This window comes from Acipenser ruthenus, chromosome 47 (assembly GCF_902713425.1).
Source record: "Acipenser ruthenus chromosome 47, fAciRut3.2 maternal haplotype, whole genome shotgun sequence".
NCBI classification, from domain to species: Eukaryota; Metazoa; Chordata; class Actinopteri; order Acipenseriformes; family Acipenseridae; genus Acipenser; species Acipenser ruthenus.
Genome location: NC_081235.1, coordinates 3,069,642 through 3,087,857, shown reverse-complemented (window position 1 = coordinate 3,087,857; position 18,216 = coordinate 3,069,642). Strand labels below are relative to the sequence as shown.

Below are 18,216 nucleotides of genomic sequence, written 5' to 3'. Positions count from 1 at the left end.
CTCATTCAGTGGATGGATCTGAATGAATGGTAGATTACAAAATACAATTTATGTATATGTATTTTAAAGTATAAGACGTGACCGGAAAGGAAAAGAAAAACGTTTTAAGCCTTTGTTAAAGACTTTAAACATAAACCTGTAGTTTCACAGACCCTGATTAGCACTGACCTTGGACTACCTAATATTAGTTTAGGTAAGCTTCCAAATGTTTGTAGTTTGTATTAGTTTGCATTAGCTTAACTGTGCTGTAAACAATGTTTTATTCAGAAATGGATTTAAAGGGAAATTTAAAAAGAGCTACAAAGCACCAACTCCCTTAAGAGATGTGGTGTCCATAAATAAATAAAATACATATAAACATACATTACATAAAGAGAATAGTGAGCACCAAATTATTTTCAAGCTTTCACTAGGCAAAATGTTACTTATTAGAAACGTTTTAGATGCATTCATTACCTTTATTTGTGTGCTAACAAAACCTGAAAAATAACTCCTAATCAGTGCTTTTTGTGCCGTGTTGCTGTGAGTAATATATATATATATATATATATATATATATATATATATATATATATATATATATATATATATATATATATATATATATATATAAGAAAAAATATTTTAAAACTAAAATAAAAATAATGTACACAAAACGTTTAAATGATTAAAAAATATTTTTTATTCATTAATCATTTAAACTTTTTGTGTTTTTATTTTATTTTTAAAATATTTTTTCTTCTTATCAACCTTCATTTTTGTACACTGCAGTTCTACCTTTCCTATATGTGTGCGTGTGCGTGTAAAGAAAGAAAGGAGCGTGGTCGAACAGGTTGCTGATACTGAAGCTCTGAGTTGAACACACCCCTTTGGGTTCGGCTTTACATCCTGCAGTTCAGGATGTTTAATAACGTGTTGAGGAAATACCTGTTCAATAGCTTTGGAACTTCTCCGAAATGCTGGCTTCCAGAATGGCTGGGACGACGCGTGTGCTCGTTTTAATCGCGCTCTTGTTTGCACTGACAGGTGAGACAGACACAGACTTTAGTTGCTGTTGTTGGGAAAACAGATGCTGGTAAATGTAAAGTTTGGGTTTTGGAAACAGTTTAATAATTAAATTGTTAAACAAGCTGGAAGAAAGTAGATGCAACACGGCAAAGCGAAGACGCGATTCACAATTTGTATTATAATTCACTTTTTTGTGCGATTATTTTTTACATATAGGTTCTGTCCTCACTATTTGTGTTTCAGTTTTTTAATTAGATTTTTTAAGAATAATTTTATTTCGAAATGATCTTTTTAACAGAAAGTGAGTACTTGCAGTTGCTGTATATGTTTACACTATTGTAATTAATCAATGTCTAATTTCTAGATCTTAACAGCATCCCTCAATACGGAGATATGAAATGCGCATTTAAATTAATAATACGTACCGCCTAACCGTGTATTTGTTTAGTCTAAGCGTGTCATGCCACATTGGCAGCAGGTGTATTCAGAACGCCAGAAAGTGATACTGCTATTGCAGACACTTGGTCATAACTTCACACACATTATTTTGGAGTAGGTTTCAATCATTTCTTTTAAGTCTGTGTTGCTTTTGGTGGGAAATATATTTGCAGTCGTTGACTTGTATCCATGCGTGCTTTGATTTATTTAGCCGAGTGCTGACATTTGATAGCCACAAAACCACGATGCAATAACAACATAGATGCGTTTCTTTAACAACTGGACAGACCTATGTAATGAATGGAAGTTGTTCCTGCCAGGCTGGGATAGAGTGTAGCTCAGGTATCACAGGAGTGGGACTAACCAAAGCTGCTCTCCATTATGATTAGCTACATTCCCTTATAACAGTGTACCACAGAAAAAGTATTGGAATGTGGGATAAAGCACACTGAAAGAATGGTAAAGCAAAGATAAGCATTGTAGCCCAGAGAGGTCTGGTAAAGCATATTAGAAACATGGTAAATGCAGAGTATACCCAAGGGAAAGGCATGGGGGAGACTGCACAATGGTAAACTCTTATAAGGGTTCTTTGTTTCCAGGTGAATTTACCCATGAAGTGCAAGACAAGGCTTGCAAACAGATTTCTTTAACACAGTGTAATACCAGATATCATCTTTGAACCTGGATTAACTACTGTGTGTGAGATAATATACTCTTCGAAGAGCAGCTCTGAACTGCGAGTAGTAATTGCAATAAGAGCCTCTCGGTATGATTGCAAACACCAGGAAAAGCTGCCACTTGAGGCACTTGCTTTTTAATATTGACATCGTTAGTGTTGAGGCGAGGAATGGTCTGTTTGCCTTGTACATAAATTGACGGTAGGTGATAGTAACTCTGCCTTATTACGCATTGCTGCTCAGATGTTTACCACTGCTGTGCGTTGTGCGGAATGGAATACATCTCTCCATACAATGGGAGAACAAAAGTAGGCGTCTTTGATAAAGAAGCTCATTTTGACGTTCATATAAATTCAGATGGGGTGTATAGTGGTCTGGTCACACCCTTGATTTTGGCTTTACAGAGTAAGGGATCATTTAAAACTGAACAAACAGCGCAAGAACAGAGAGAGGCGGTTTACAGTTACAATGGTAAACACGGGAGATACAGACAATTAACACATTAGACGTACTCCTAAAGATCACTACTATATGTGCGAGTGATTGATAGTGGTACCAAAATGGTTTCAGCTGTACTACAGCTGTAATAATTGAACAGACTTTCCCAGAAAAAAAGGATAACATATTGGGGTACCGTTCTGCTTGTTAGTAATATCTGAAACACATACATTGACAGATTTTTGGAGTTTTTTCTGTATTCAGCGCTACACGGTATTTACATTTTTTGTTTACCAGATTGTATTTTGTAATCTACCATCCATTCAAATCCATCCACTGAATGAGCGGCGAATCGCACTGTTCCAAAGTCCATTACCAAACACGTGCTTGATCTAAGTAACGTAATTCCCTCATTTCAGCTGTTTGTCTAGGGTTAGGTCGGCCAGGGTGTCCTCGGCTCACCGCGCACCAGCGACCCCTGTAGTCTGGCCGGGCTTCTGCGGGTTTGCCTGTAAGCTGCCCGAGAGCCTCGTTGTCCTCCGACGCCGTAGCTCTTGGGTGGCTGCATTGTGAGTCTGCAGTTTGAAAAAAAGCGGTCGGCTGATGCCACACGCTTCGGAGGACAGCGTGTGTTCATCTTCGCCCTCCCGAGTCAGCGCAGGGGTGGTAGCGGTGAGCTGAGCCTAAAAATAATTGGCCGTTCCAAATTGGGAGAAAATAATAAAAATAATTGGCAACGACTAAATTGAAAAAAAAAGTGCACTACAGGGTTAATATAAAGGCCCAGATTCCACATATCAGCTGCTGCTTCAAACATGCCAGCAGTATGTAGGGTGTGACCTTGATCGGCAGGGTAAGCAGTGTGAAATGAGACAGATGGGACGTGCACACTATCTACAGTGTGGTGGATCGCTGGTGTACACAGGTGTCTACAGCATGCATTGGGCTCACAGGAGCACTGACCAAGGCTTCAAAATGAATGCACTTATTAACATTGGGAGCTGTATCACTGCCTCTCTCCCACCACCACCCTTTATTGTGTTGAAAATCTTGTGGTGCTTGTTTTTTAATTTCAGTTGGCATTAAATGCAGTACATCAGTCTGGTTCATCAATTCCTGTGTTCCTGTGTCCAATGAACTAGCTGCAATCAGACTATGTGACCTACAGCATAGGAAATGATTAGCTATCAGGAAGCTGGTACCTAATTGATGTTCATTGAAAAATTACACATTTGGAAAAACCAATAGATAAATACACTAAGAAAATAAACCAAGAGATTCTCATAATTCACATGGTTTCACTTTCAGACTGTGAAATGGTGGGTTGAAGTTTCTTTGGTTATATTTACATTGCATGCTTGAGGGGAAAACGTACCAGAAAACAGGAATTCCTGGATTTTTGAACAGTAGAACGGAACTTGATTGTTTCAGAACATACAGGCCTTTGCAACTATATTGAAAAACTGACTTGCATTTACCAGTGTCTAATTATCACTGGGGAGATAGTGGACATGCTGGTAGATATTTATTCAGTTGCAGTAGTTTGATTTCATATGTACAACAAATCAAAACAGAAGCGATGGGGTGTTCTAATACATTTGCACACTACTGTCTATACTTATATATCACTGGAAAACTGCAAATGTGATTGTGATGAAACTTGCTAAGGCGATCCTTAGTTATTCAGAGGATTATAATCGGGGGGTGTATGGAGACGGCCTGTCTGTCTTTGTTACACACTTTGTTTAAGTGAAAGTCAGAGCTCTATTAGCAACTGTGCCTGCAACTGTTAAGTTTGGCCCCTAGAGGGAGTCCTTGGATTGTCAAATAAATGTAGAGATTCATTTTTATAAAAACATTATTATTATTTATTTATTTATAGCTTTTTTTTTTTTTTTTAGCTTTTTTCCAAAAAAAGGCAATTATTTATTGATTAAAAGAGAGTTTTCCTACATTTTTATGGTGCTTGCAATTACTCAAATACTGTGTTTTCTCTTTAAGTCTGTATTAGGGTGCTTTCACCTGAGTTCAGGAGCTGCTCTTCAGTTCTCGTTGCCTGTCATCGGTAACAGAGGCTAAGCTAAGAATGGTGCAACAGCACCATCTAGTGTACAGTAATAAAACAATGATTTGTTCTAAAGTGTCAAATCAGCAGATCTAGACAATGTCAAAGAACCACTCTGAATGATTGCAAACCTCATCAAAAACAAGAGGACAGTGCAGTACTAATCAAGAGGCGACACCACACCTGAGAACAGCTCTGGGCCTTGTACTCAAAGCACCTTCACTCAGTATTTCAGTAACTGCAATAAGGCCCACTGAGATTGCAAACACCATGAAAGGTAAGGGGATATAATGTTGAATAATTTCCTCTATAACATGATGTAATCCTAACATTTCTTTTTTGCAGACTCACAGAAAAATCCAGAGACACCCACGCCAGCCTCTGACTCGACCATTAACCCTAATACCACCACAGCATTAACAACAAAGGACCCCACTACAGGCTTTACAAATGGGTCTGCAACCCCCACAGACACAACAAAGAGTGGTACCACGATAACCGCCAACCAGTCCCTGCCAGTAACAGCCGAATCCCCAGAAAATTCCACCAACACCACTTCTGGAGTTCAAACAGCATTACCAGACAAATCCAGCACAACCTCGAATTCATCCACAGCTTCTCCATCAGCCTCCACCCCATTGAGACCAGACTCCTCCACCGTGTCTGTGAATAACCACACCAGCCGTCCTGTCAATGAGACTGGCAGTGTCCCCCTGAACACAACCACTGTCTCAGTGCAGACCCCTTTCCCCACATCAAATTCCACCAATGAGACTGACAGTACTGACCTAACACGTAAGTATTTTTTTGTGTTGCATGTAATTCAGTGTGACACATTCTTTAACTTCACAGTTTTGTCCAAAATGTTTTCCTTCCCTGTAGCAACCCCGACCGAGCCACCCCCTCTTCAAACCCAGGGGCTCTGCAGCAGATGCAACCGGCCTTGGGGAACCAAGGCCAGTCCTGCAGATGTCCGCTTTGAGCTCATCTGGCCAGTAGGGGCCGCTGTGGAGTGGCAGAGGCCTTGCTGAAATCCTCAGTGAGCAACAGCCACTCTGCACAGCCAGGAACTTGCACTCCCCTGCCTGTGTGACACACCCTGCACACCACAAGCCACAATACAGTCAAACCCACTTAATAACTCCTGTTAATATCACCCTCCACTACCTAACACATAGTCCTGACTAGAATATAATGGGAGTCAATGGGGACACCTGATAATATCACTTTGGTTATTTTCTCACTCTGGTTTATATCAATTGTAGTAGACATTAAACGCCACTTCATTTCACTATGGGTAATAAAATCACTAGGAAGCTTACATACAAGTTTGTTGCACTAATATAACATAATAAGTATGTATTGTTAGTGGAATTTGATATTCGTGCCAAAAATGTTTGTGGCTTACGTGAAAAATGCCTAATAAAAGGCTTGCACATATTTACAGTATAAAGCAGCACAGTGTGTCTGTTTACAATTTTAACATATCTTTTTTAATTCTAGTCATCCTTTGTGTACAAGACCCTTACATACAAATAACATCATAGGCAAAGGAATAAAAATGGCAGCTTTCAAAAAAAATAACAGAGCAAACAACAATGAAGAGAAAGAGAAAGTGATGTCTTTTGTCGGTGTGCGCTGTGTTAGAATGGAATAGTTGCACACTTTCTAAGTATATGGTTACAGCTCCAGTAATAATCGGATCCTGGAGGGTTAGTGCTGAAGTTCTGCTGTTCTTTTGTTTCTCTAGCTCTGGGTTCCATCAAAGACCTGCCCAGGAGACCGGGCCTGGTGGCTGTGCTGTGTATCTTTGCTATTGTGCTCATCCTGGTCATTGTGGTTGTCATAGTGAAGGCCTGCAATGCTGGGAAACCAGAGTTCAAGAGACTGGAGGACATGCCCATGGTGAGTGGACTCCTGTCTGGCTCTGGAATCTGTGTGGAAGGGTATTCACTTTGCAACTAGCTCAAAACAAACACACTGTCAAATCAAACTCTTTACTGTCCATTAGCAACCAACATCCTGAAGCTCCTGTAAACACGTGGGGATACCGGTCCCTTAATGTCACAGAAACCCCACAGTGATTACAAGAAGCACATTACTTTACCTACTCCATACATCAGCTGTCCCTATTGAAGCAATACATATTCCACGTAATCCTGATTTTGATATTTTTATTCACACATCATAGGTAAATTATCTAAGGAATTACTATTTAAAAAACTTTTACTTGAGAAGGTTTGCCAGGAGAGAGAACATTTATCTTCTAAACATCGCAGTGTATCCAGAAATGAGAGGCGTATTGCAGATAGAGCATTGCTGCAGGAGGGAGAGTGATCTGGATACACTGCGATCCAGCATTGCTGCAGAGGGAGAGTGATCTGGATACACTGCGATACAGCATTGCTGCAGGAGGGAGAGTGATCTGGATACACTGCGATACAGCATTGCTGCAGGAGGGAGAGTGATCTGGATACACTGTGATCCAGCATTGCTGCAGGAGGGAGTGATCTGGATACACTGTGAACCAGCATTGCTGCAGGAGGGATGGTGATCTGGATACACTGCGATCCAGCATTGCTGCAGAGGGAGAGTGATCTGGATACACTGCGATCCAGCATTGCTGCAGGAGGGAGAGTGATCTGGATACACTGCGATCCAGCATTGCTGCAGGAGGGAGAGTGATCTGGATACACTGCGATACAGCATTGCTGCAGAGGGAGAGTGATCTGGATACACTGTGATCCAGCATTGCTGCAGGAGGGAGTGATCTGGATACACTGTGAACCAGCATTGCTGCAGGAGGGATGGTGATCTGGATACACTGCGATCCAGCATTGCTGCAGAGGGAGAGTGATCTGGATACACTGCGATCCAGCATTGCTGCAGGAGGGAGAGTGATCTGGATACACTGCAATCCAGCATTGCTGCAGGAGGGAGTGATCTCGATACACTGCAATCCAGCATTGCTGCAGGAGGGAGTGATCTCGATACACTGCAATCCAGCATTGCTGCAGGAGGGAGTGATCTGGATACACTGCAATCCAGCATTGCTGCAGGAGGGATGGTGATCTGGATACACTGCAATCCAGCATTGCTGCAGGAGGGATGGTGATCTGGATACACTGCGATCCTTAGAAGAGAAATTCTCTTTCTCCCTTACGGGTCATGAATCTGACTGATGTATTTCCTACATCCACTAGAGGCAGAAAGAAACAAAATCTAAACAAGAAGAAGAATGACATCAGTCATTCTGCAACAGGCTGCTGTGCTGTCCTGTCAATGGGTGTCGAGGAGTGCATATTGGCTTGTATCGTACAGCACCCTATATGATAGATATCCTGCAGTAATGCTGTTTTCTGTTCCTGCAGTACGCCACTCATTTCTGGCTACAATGCAATGTTTAGAAGATAAATGTTTGAAATGTTTTTAATATATCAACCCATAAAGGACAATATAATTTTGAATATGTTGCAAAACTGGTCTATCGGGAGATGCCTAGCAGTGCCACGTGTTTGTGAAATCTTGTTCTTTTTTTTCAGAATCGTGTAAACGAAGAGTCTCCGTTTGCTCAGTACCCACCCAAGTGATATTCAAGAAGATTCTTTGAATTGTATTCAATTATATGAACGATGTGGTGTTGGGTTAGGGTTAGGGTTGTTTTAATTGTATATAAAACATGTTTATGAAATCTCCTTGGGCCAATATCAAGATTTTTGCTAATTGTTCAAGCTGTTTAGCACTGTCTCCTCTGTGTCTGTATGAATTTCAGATTTTTAAGTAAGTAAAACTTGCCACATCACTCCTAGTTTAATCAGGCCGGGTTTATATCTTCCTGTACATTTTACCTTTATTTTGGTATAAAACATGTCTGTGTTCAATTAAGGTGGATGGGAGCTTTAATTTAGTTATTCTTAATGTTATCTTATTTATTACTAATGTCAAGATTTCTTCAATTAGTCTGTGTTTTCATTTCCTTATTACTTATTTAGTTTGAACCCATCCTCACAGGGTTTTTAAATATACAAAACAAATAACAAATACGCGGTGCTTTTATCTGCGCCGCAAACAAAAATATAAATAATAATAAATAAATACATAAGGACGGGACACTCCACCACAGGCACTAACAATTATACAATTTGAAGAATAAAGCTGCAAGCGTGTGGAAGTTTGTGTGCTGGGTGGGCATGCAAGCAACATTAAGGCTTTCAAACCACTGCACATTCGAAACGGCACCTTGCTGCTCACATAAGTTGTGCAGTGTACAGCACGCACCAATAAGTGTTGGCATAAATTTCTCTTTAGCAAACAACTCCAGCGTGCTTTTAGCATCCTGTGAAGCTGTATCATTAAAATGCACTTCTTCAGCATTGAGATGGCCATTGTCTGTGAAAGGTTTCATCAGCCAGGGCAGTAGTGGGAAAGCAGTAGCCTTATTAAATGTATTGGAACATCTACACCATTTATTTGTCTCTCTGGGGGAAAAGCTGTCCTTGCAAACCTTTCTGAAACAATGGCAAGTTCCCAAAAATGTGTGCATCGTGTACTTTTCCAGGGAACCCAGTGAACATGTCCCAAAAACTGTACTTGTTGTCCACAACTGCCTGCATGCCACAAAGTCATTGCCAACATCACTGGCCCTGAGACTGTGGTAACCAAGTCATCAGAAGTTTCATTGCTGACGCAAAAGTTTTCCAACCATTGTTACAACTAAACGTTTTCTTACCACAGTGCCCCAAAATGCTGATTTTCTTGTTTGTGTCCACATTCTGCGATCACATCTGGCACTACTGTAACTCAAAGTAGTTTCCAAAGTTCAATAAAATTGCATGTCTTTAAAACAAACCATTCAAAACGAAGTTTCCATGAAGCTGCCTGTTGTCGCTTTTGTTTCTGTTGTTTTCATAGCTTCTCTTGTCTGAGAGCCCCTCTGTTGTCTTGCTTTCTGTGTTAGATAGCAGTAGATGATACATATGCAAGTTTTCAATGACCCATTTCTGATGGCCATTTGTTTTTTTTTGTTTTTTTATTTATTTAGCAGACGCCTTTATCCAAGGTGACTTACAGAGACTAGGATGTGTGAACTATGCATAAGCTGCAGAGTCACTTACAACTACGTCTCACCTGAAAGACGGAGCACAAGGAGGTTAAGTGACTTGCTCAGAGTCACACAATGAGTCAGTGGCTGAGGTGGGATTTGAACTGGGGACCTCCTGATTACAATCCCCTTTCTTTAACCACTGGACCACACAGCCTCCTAATTTTAATTATCACAGAACGACCATCATGAAGTAAAAACACACCAGTGACACAAATGACAGGCTGCTTGTTGATTTAAATACTTCTGCCTCTGTATTTTAGGGAGGAGAAATGTCTTCACGCAAGGGCTGGTTGTTATGATGTCATCAGACATGCACTACAGTTCAGGGGCTATGTGTGCACATATGGGGCCAAAGTCAATTTAGATCTGTGCTCAAGTGTAAATGGGTGGCTCAGATGATAAGACTCTTTTAATCTGATCGACTCTGAGTCAGGTCTGGTCCGAGTTGCAAGTGTAAACACACTTATAGTGTCTCTGAATTTGTAGTCTTAAAGTAATGACTTGTCTGTATTGTTAAAATAAGGCAATATATACCTACAATAGAGGTCAGAAGCTTATCTTGTTGGGAATTAACACATTTTTAACATGTTGATTTCATTTAATACCTGCCAAGAAAAACATGACATTATTTAGGGAATGTGAATTCTGCACAGGTCATGCTACCAGTACTAACCACTATGTGATGTCTCCTTCCTGGTTGCTTGTTGTTTTGAATGGTGATGAGTTGACAGTTCAAATTACACTTGAATAAAAAACTAAAAACAGCTTCTTGAAAACCATATTTCCTGTTGAAGGACTTTTTCCGCTGTTAAGGACTTCCTTGCTAGACCACAGAAGCCACAAGTTTGTTTTACCTTAAAGCAGTACAGGATCTGCAACAGCAGCGCACGACAAACTGCAAGGTACTCAAGTTAGTGAATAGATATGCAACTGATAATGCTGTCAACTAACTGCAGGATTTCTATTGCCAGCAATGCAACTTTTTCTTCCTCCAGAGCACTGGAAAATGCTCTAGTTGTTCTGAAACTGTAGCACTATCAAAACATTCAGGCAACACAATATGCTTTTATTTCCAATGGGTTTTGGTAAAGATTTCTTGAGATTCTGGTCCAATGCCTGTAGCTCAAAATAAGCTTTTAATTTCTATTTGAAATGTGTTCTCACCATCCTCATCACTATGTGTAGTTTTAATCTGGGGTGATTCAAGTAAAATGTCTAGGAAATGTATTCAGATACAAAAGTAATTTTTTTGCATTCATTCATTGGTACATGCATAGTGTACAGTGCCGTGAAAAAGTATTTGCCCCCCTGTCTGATTTTCTGCATTTTTCACATTGTATTTGGTCAGATTTTTTTGTGGGTTGTAGTAGTATATAGATTAAAGATTAATTATAAAACCCATGGTAGAGCATTAAAAGCAGGGTAAACACTGGTCATTTCATAGCATAGGAAAACTGCAAAATTATCCTGCAACACAATATGCTTTTCCATTACTGTAGTAGACTTTTGAACATTGACTTTTAAGCATTGACAGGAAACTGTGTAGCAAGAAAAGGAAGCGTTTTTGTGTCTGATATCAATCATGTTGCTTCAACTCTTTCTAACGGTATAGGATTTGAATGTCTTTTCACGTCGTGAAACATCTTTGTAAGTTTTTTTCAATAGACTATTTAATGTATTCACACGTGACACGGAACACGACTTGAAACATTGCATTTACCGATACTGTAAAGCGATGTTCAGTCAAACAGACAGAGCTTAAGGGTTAAGTTTATTTTCTGCTTTCTCTGTACGCGTGCCAGGATTACTATATTGGGACATTTGACAGTGCAAAACAGAAAGCGACGCTATAGTTCGAACTACTACTGCTATTAGGAAACTTGCACCACAAGTATTTTGAAGTTTGTGAAACTGAAGTCACATGAAACTTCTTCTAAATCGACAAGTGGCTGTCTAAGGTAAAAGGCAATTGTAGAAGTAAGTAGTTTTTTTTTTATACATTTATATTGTTTTTCAAAATGTAAAAGTCCTATGCTACGACCTTATCGTGTCTTCAATAAACAGGCAATGCATAATGAACAATACTTTACAAAGGAATAAGATAAGTGTCACATAATTACCGGTATTGTTTCCCTTTGAATTAAAATGTGTGATACTTTTGTAAGGGTTTTGTTAAGTGTTTTAGAATTACAGTATGGGGCACTGTAGTTTCCAGATCACTTTGTTAAGTAATGAAAATTAGATAAGTGGTATGTAAAACCTACAGGTCATTAGGCAAGCACATGAAGGGCTCTATTGGTAACATGGTAAAGTATATTTAAATGCCTGCTTTACAGTATGTGGATTAACTTGTTGTGTTCTGAAGAAGTTCTAAGTGTGACATACAGACGGACGCAGGTAGAGACAGAGACACCTCTAGCCCCACAATCTGTAACCTGCAGGCATTTTGGCTCAAACACAGTAGCCAGTGTAGAACCAAGCTGGCTGCCACATTGAATCCAATGAGAAACACCTGAATGCTGTTAAGCGCTTGGGCTGGGCAGGCGATAGGGAATGACCATGAATGGTACATGTTGGGACAGCACTGTCAGGGTGGAAGTAAGTTTGAAAAAGCCTCTTTGAATTGGCTGCCTTCGTTTTGACCTTTGTTTTGGATATTGGACTGTGTTTTGTGATTTTTCACAATTGCACTTTTTTCTGTGCAGTGAAAGGTTTAACATTCTCCACTTTAGTTCAACGCAGTTTCTTTATTTTTGTTATAATAGCAAGGGTTCAAAAAAGACTGTGGCTTTCTTTGCCTGGTGTTTAGTTGGCTTCCATCCTGACCAGAGAGCCCATGAACCTGCACTCCCATGATATAATACCAAGTGCTTTTCCAGATATATGAAGAAATGGAAGTGTGACATACAGATGGACAAACATTCAGACAGACACCCTCATATATATCCTCCCAAAGGGATGCTCACAGTGACTAATGCTAAGTAATGCACCACGTTTCAAGTATATTGCAAAACCTCTCTATTAATGGGAACAACAAACTTTAAAAACAGGTTTTAGTGTGTAATTCTCCATTAGACATGTTGGAGAACATACAGTAGGTCCCAAGTTTCAACAACTGGAATGCTGGTCCAAAGTATTTGCTGTGGGGGGTGGATGGGGGGTCCGGGGTATCCCCCTTCCTCGAGAACATTTTGGACAATGATTAATCTTACCTAAATCATGAATTACATTTTGAATCGATAAAAGAAAAAAAACACGACAGCAATGGTTAATTATAAATGATATAACTTGCAACTTCAATTGAGAACCCATCAATGAATGGAGTGTGCATGCTGATAATGACAAACTTGTGTTTTTATAAACAGCGATCTTACATATACGTTTTATTTTGTAGGTTGTACAATGACTGTCACGGTTCTGCAGATTTTAATATCAGTTTACGGGTCATTTCAGTGGTCTGGAGTACAAAATAATTTGGCATGTCCTGTCTGGTTTGATCAAAACATGATACTACAGCTGGGAAATGGCTTATCATTTCCTACTAAATTACCCTGATTTTTCTCAGTAAAAATTATTTTTGTATTATTTTTTAAACTACAGCACAGAATGTACTGGGGTTGGATGAATGGCTTAAACAAACAGAAGGAAAATCAGTATAAGTTTAAACTCCCATTATTTGCAGCTTTCTTCCTACTTTCTCTAACACTTTGTTTTTCTCAGTCAGCTTAAAGCTATGCCTCTGTTCTCTCCCACGATAGAGAGAGGGGGTGCTGAAATCAGATTTTGGGGTCCTGATTAAAAAAAATGGGAACCCTTATGCACTGATCATGTGCGTCCATCTGTCTGTCACCCCTCGCCTGTAATCTGATAAACTCATGATTTTACAGAAATATGTTTAACCTTTCCGGTACTGTGTGATTACAAGGATCCTCTTTATGTTCCTGCACTCATAAATATTTAAATTAATTAAAGACAAACTATATTATTTGTGTAGTAATGCGACCAAGCCCCTGTGTTTGTTCCTGGCATGAGTTTTCCCTTGTTTTGTCTGCGATCAGCCTGATAAATGGAATGCTGGCAGTCGGCCCCCAACCAAGCTGCAATGCAGAACTGGGCTATCAAATAGACATCACTTGGCTGAGCTAACAAAGGAAACTCATGAAAAATTATCTGGTATTCAAAGCTGTGTGACTGAGGCAGCACTAACACCGAGTGAGTGTAGACTGAATTAGGGCAGCTTTGTATTAAATGAGTCTAAAAAGTAACAAAGTAACGCATTTCATGGGTGTTGAAGTGAATTAAGGAATACATTAGCGATTCGACCAAAGCACATAGATGGATATTATACATTGAAGAGCAAAAAGGAGTACAATCACACAGTGAAAAACAGTAATAATAGGAACTGTCTGGAAGCACTGAAGGGTTTAAGTGAAGCATGCAGAGATAGGAGAAGGCAAGGCACCAGACTGTGTGGGGTTGTGTGTAATGCAGCGGGCAACTCGGTCAATACTGCTGGCTAATGTCCTTGTCCAGACTCCTGTCCAGACCGTGAACCATTATTAACGAGCCCATCAGGTATCGATCCACCTCATACTAGACTGTTTCCTTTTTTAATGACCTGTTCCAGACGTGTCTCCGAGGAGCTTAGATAGAGCACACTGGCCGCTTTATTAGGAACTCTCTTTATTAGCCCTTTGCTGCATGGCAGTCTGGAGTCAGTGGTGTAGACTCCACAAGGTCTGAAGGTGTCCTGTGGGATTGTGGTCCATTTCTCTAGGAGTACGGCCCCCGTAACTTGATAGGCAGAGGATTGCGGCCTCCCCCATTCAAGTTCATCACATAGATGTTCAATTGTGGGGTTGTGGACTTGATCAGCAGCAATGTTCAGACACAGAGCTCTATTCAGAATTCCAGGGAAATCCAAGAACCCTGGCGAGTGCACATACAATAGAGCTGGAGGGTCCCATGCAAATCGAGGGGTTTAAATGGGTGTAGTATTCTCTTTACTGTATGCAGCTAGGTGCTGAATGTGTATAGTTTAAGGATTTAAACAGTGGCAGATCTTTTCCAGACCTCCATGCATGGTTAACAAAGATTTAACAAGCAGCTGAATTTACCACTGTCTAGTTTAAGGCTGTAAATCTGTGCTTTTACAGATTACGCGTTTAAGACTTCTGTGTAAACCGACGCTTACCTCTCTCAACCTTTGAGCAACGAATACATAAACTTACAGTAAAGTCATCCTTAGATTTTACTTTCATATTTATTTCAGATTTTCCAGTACATTTTATGCGCCATGTTTGTTTGCAGAGGTTTTCAATGCATGCAGAGGCTACAAAAAAAAAACCCAAAAAAACTTAAAAATAAAAAATGTGGAAACCAAAGCATTTTGTTGTTTAATTTATAAATAGTAATTATACAACAATGTGATACATACAGGTGAACCTTGACTTCTGCATAATGTCTGGTTGCAGATTGAATTGTAGACTGCAGATGGAACTGGCTGCTGAGATTGAATACAGATGGAAATTAGTTAAGTAGACAGACAGTTACTGCAAAAGTACATTATGTTTCAACAACATGTTTGTGTGCCAAAGATTTCTTGACAGTGTGTAGATGTAAGTAAAGTAGGATTCTATTCTATGTTTTGTTTCTGCAGAAAGGTTCTGACTCAAACTAAGCCGGCCGTGGGGAATGAGGAAAAGCAGGAGCTCCCTGTGCTTTCTGCCATCGGAGGTATGTTTTTAAAAGCAGGAGCTCCCTGTGCTTTCTGCCATCGGAGGTATGTTTTTAAAAGCAGGAGCTCCCTGTGCTTTCTGCTATCGGAGGTATGTTTTTAAAAGCAGGAGCTCCCTGTGCTTTCTGCCATCGGAGGTATGTTTTTAAAAGCAGGAGCTCCCTGTGCTTTCTGCCATCGGAGGTATGTTTTTAAAAGCAGGAGCTCCCTGTGCTTTCTGCCATCGGAGGTATGTTTTTAAAAGCAGGAGCTCCCTGTGCGTTCTGCCATCGGAGGTATGTTTTTAAAAGCAGGAGCTCCCTGTGCTTTCTGCCATCGGAGGTATGTTTTTAAAAGCAGGAGCTCCCTGTGCGTTCTGCCATCGGAGGTATGTTTTTAAAAGCAGGAGCTCCCTGTGCTTTCTGCCATCGGAGGTATGTTTTTAAAAGCAGGAGCTCCCTGTGCTTTCTGCCATCGCAGGTATGTTTTTAAAAGCAGGAGCTCCCTGTGCGTTCTGCCATCGGATGTATGTTTTTAAAAGCAGGAGCTCCCTGTGCGTTCTGCCATCGGAGGCATGTTTTTAAAAGCAGGATACAGCTTCCATACACTTCACTACTGTCTCTCCAAATGTATTGTAACGGCTTGGCATCTCAGCCCATTGAATGGAGAGGCGAGAGCTGGATCCAACCCGCTATCCTCACAGCTTACCATTCCAATAAAGAGCAAGCTCTGTACTCGAGAGGTAAGTCTTATGCTGATGTCAGTATTATTAACTCATCAGCCACTAGGAGGAGATCCATTACACTATGACAAGATCATATAACTGATATATAATAAAAGCTTTTTTCATTCCGTTCAAATCATGTGAAAAGATGACCTTTCACCTCTGCCAGCCCCACCTACTCTACAGATATAGACAGAGAGTAGGTTGGTTTGGAGTTGAAAGGTCACATTGTGACGTAATTGAATGAGGAAGAGTAATCGTCCCGGCACGTAGGATTCTCCTGTCAAGTTCAAGACAGCTCAAAGTCTTTAATTAAGTCACATTTTTTGAAAGAAGAAAATTCCTTGTAAATGATACAGGACTGAGAAGCAACCAGCTTGAGCGTGCTACGAAGGCCCTCAATAGAATAGCAACACTTCAGGTAAACCCTGCAATATTAGGGTCCTCTGTCTCAGTTGATCTGCTTTAGATACCCAGATTGCCTGTTGTGTATCAAATGTTCCTCCTGCATCTAAAATTAACCAGCTGACATGTAGCAGCTAAACCAGAGGGATTAGTGAACATTACATAAAATCACATAATGCAGTTAACGAGTACTACAGTGGTCTACCGGGTGGGTCAGTCAATAATTGCTTAAAAAAACAACGAGGATTCATTTACCCATTTAAGTTGCTGTAGAAATTATTGCAATGTTCTTGACTAATGGAAGACTGAGAAAAGCTGCCAATATTCAGTCATTATAATGCACAACTGTGCTGTGTCCCTGTTCTAAGGTAATATTCAGTCATTATAATGCACAACTGTGCTGTGTCCCTGTTCTAAGGTAATATTCAATGAAAAGCATATCCCATCTGCAATTTGTAAATACTGAATTTCCTAGGTTTGTAATATCCTATTAGGTGTGTTTTCTCTCTATTGCTATTTCTGCTTAGTTCATTATTTACAAGGCTTTTTCAGCCACTGGAGTTCATGTATTTACTTAACTTTCTATTCCCTACATGGCAATTTCATAAGTGTAATGAACGAATGTGAAAAGATTCCTGGTAATTCTCCCACTTGTATTTTAACATCGAAGGATTTTAATTGTGTTTCAATGTGTTTGCTGCCTCCATGGGCCCAAAGGTTCAAATCAACTAAAGCAAACACATGTAAGATGTGTTTGTCAATCAGACCCCTGTGGGCTAAACTGCTTTAGCAAACCCACAGAATAGGTGTTAATTAGCTGTGGTGAGGAATCTGTTTTCTGCAGATAAAATAATACATTTATTTCCCAATTTTGTTGTAGACAGACAGGGGGGAAATGCTGGGATCCTTGCTGGGGATTATAATGCACACAGCTTTGATAAATGTTCCAACAAACACTGTTTAAAGTTATTTATTGGCAAAAATGACCTTGTTCATATTCGTTCATATAATAATTTATAATGACTAACAAGACTATACCCTGCAAACGATACCAATTTATCAATGACATTTGAAATAAACACACATACTACTGTACAGAAGACTTCTTTAATAGGTCATGTGATAGGCTAGCAATTTTATTTTACTTCTAAGGTATTGTTTTACTATAATATAGTACAAACTATACTTTAGCATTCCAGCCAATTCATAACTAATATTGGAATGAAAAATGTTCATCCCAGCACGACTAATTAAATATCATGGACAACCTTTGTTGTGTTTACTGTACACATCAATCTAATGTTAAATATCAAAAATAAAATGCAAAAACATTTTTCAAAGGATCATCTTTCTTCAGGCATCCTTTTCACCAGAACTAACAACAAAGAAATCATGAATCTTGTTCCTTCACTTCAATCTATTGGGCGGCACGGAGGTACTCAGCTTTGATTATGTGTGCTCCTCACCTCAAGTGATTTGCTGTGACAGCTTGCTGTAGCAAACACTCCCGTGTGAGATTAGTATTGATGCCACTGATTACACATTTTACATTACAAATGTTGATGGGAACAGCCATGGATTTAGCACAATGCCAGCTGCTGCTTCAATGAAAAGACACTAACATTGAAAGGGTCTGTGCTC

At 39.8% G+C, this 18,216-nt stretch overlaps 2 protein-coding genes across 2 annotated transcripts in view; both read left to right on the top strand.

Annotated features, from left to right (window-relative positions):
* The first annotated feature begins 860 nt into the window (after nucleotides 1–860).
* Nucleotides 861–9,474, top strand: LOC117401384 (protein CIST1-like). Its single transcript, XM_034002022.3, has 4 exons — nucleotides 861–1,026; nucleotides 4,972–5,421; nucleotides 6,377–6,531; nucleotides 8,169–9,474. Exons 1-4 carry the CDS (start codon nucleotides 957–959, stop codon nucleotides 8,214–8,216), a joined length of 723 nt encoding a protein of 240 aa, XP_033857913.3. The 5' UTR covers nucleotides 861–956; the 3' UTR covers nucleotides 8,217–9,474.
* A 1,859-nt stretch (nucleotides 9,475–11,333) lies between these two features.
* The window catches only part of LOC117428892 (cAMP-specific 3',5'-cyclic phosphodiesterase 4D-like), a 196,365-nt gene continuing 189,482 nt past the window's right edge, over nucleotides 11,334–18,216 (top strand). Inside the window, exons 1-2 of the mRNA XM_059014054.1 lie at nucleotides 11,334–11,707; nucleotides 15,390–15,466. Coding sequence (XP_058870037.1) covers nucleotides 15,425–15,466 — 42 coding nt within the window. The 5' untranslated portion in view covers nucleotides 11,334–11,707; nucleotides 15,390–15,424. The remainder of the gene's footprint in view (nucleotides 11,708–15,389; nucleotides 15,467–18,216) is intronic.

What these genes read in the sequence shown, in the direction of transcription:
- LOC117401384 (XM_034002022.3), top strand. Translation starts at nt 957, where the DNA reads ATGCTGGCTTCCAGAATGGCTGGGACGACGCGTGTGCTCGTTTTAATC. An exon ending in GCTCTTGTTTGCACTGACAG is followed by an intron (nt 1,027 to 4,971) that starts GTGAGACAGACA and finishes TCTTTTTTGCAG; the next exon opens with ACTCACAGAAAAATCCAGAG. An exon ending in TGACAGTACTGACCTAACAC is followed by an intron (nt 5,422 to 6,376) that starts GTAAGTATTTTT and finishes TTGTTTCTCTAG; the next exon opens with CTCTGGGTTCCATCAAAGAC.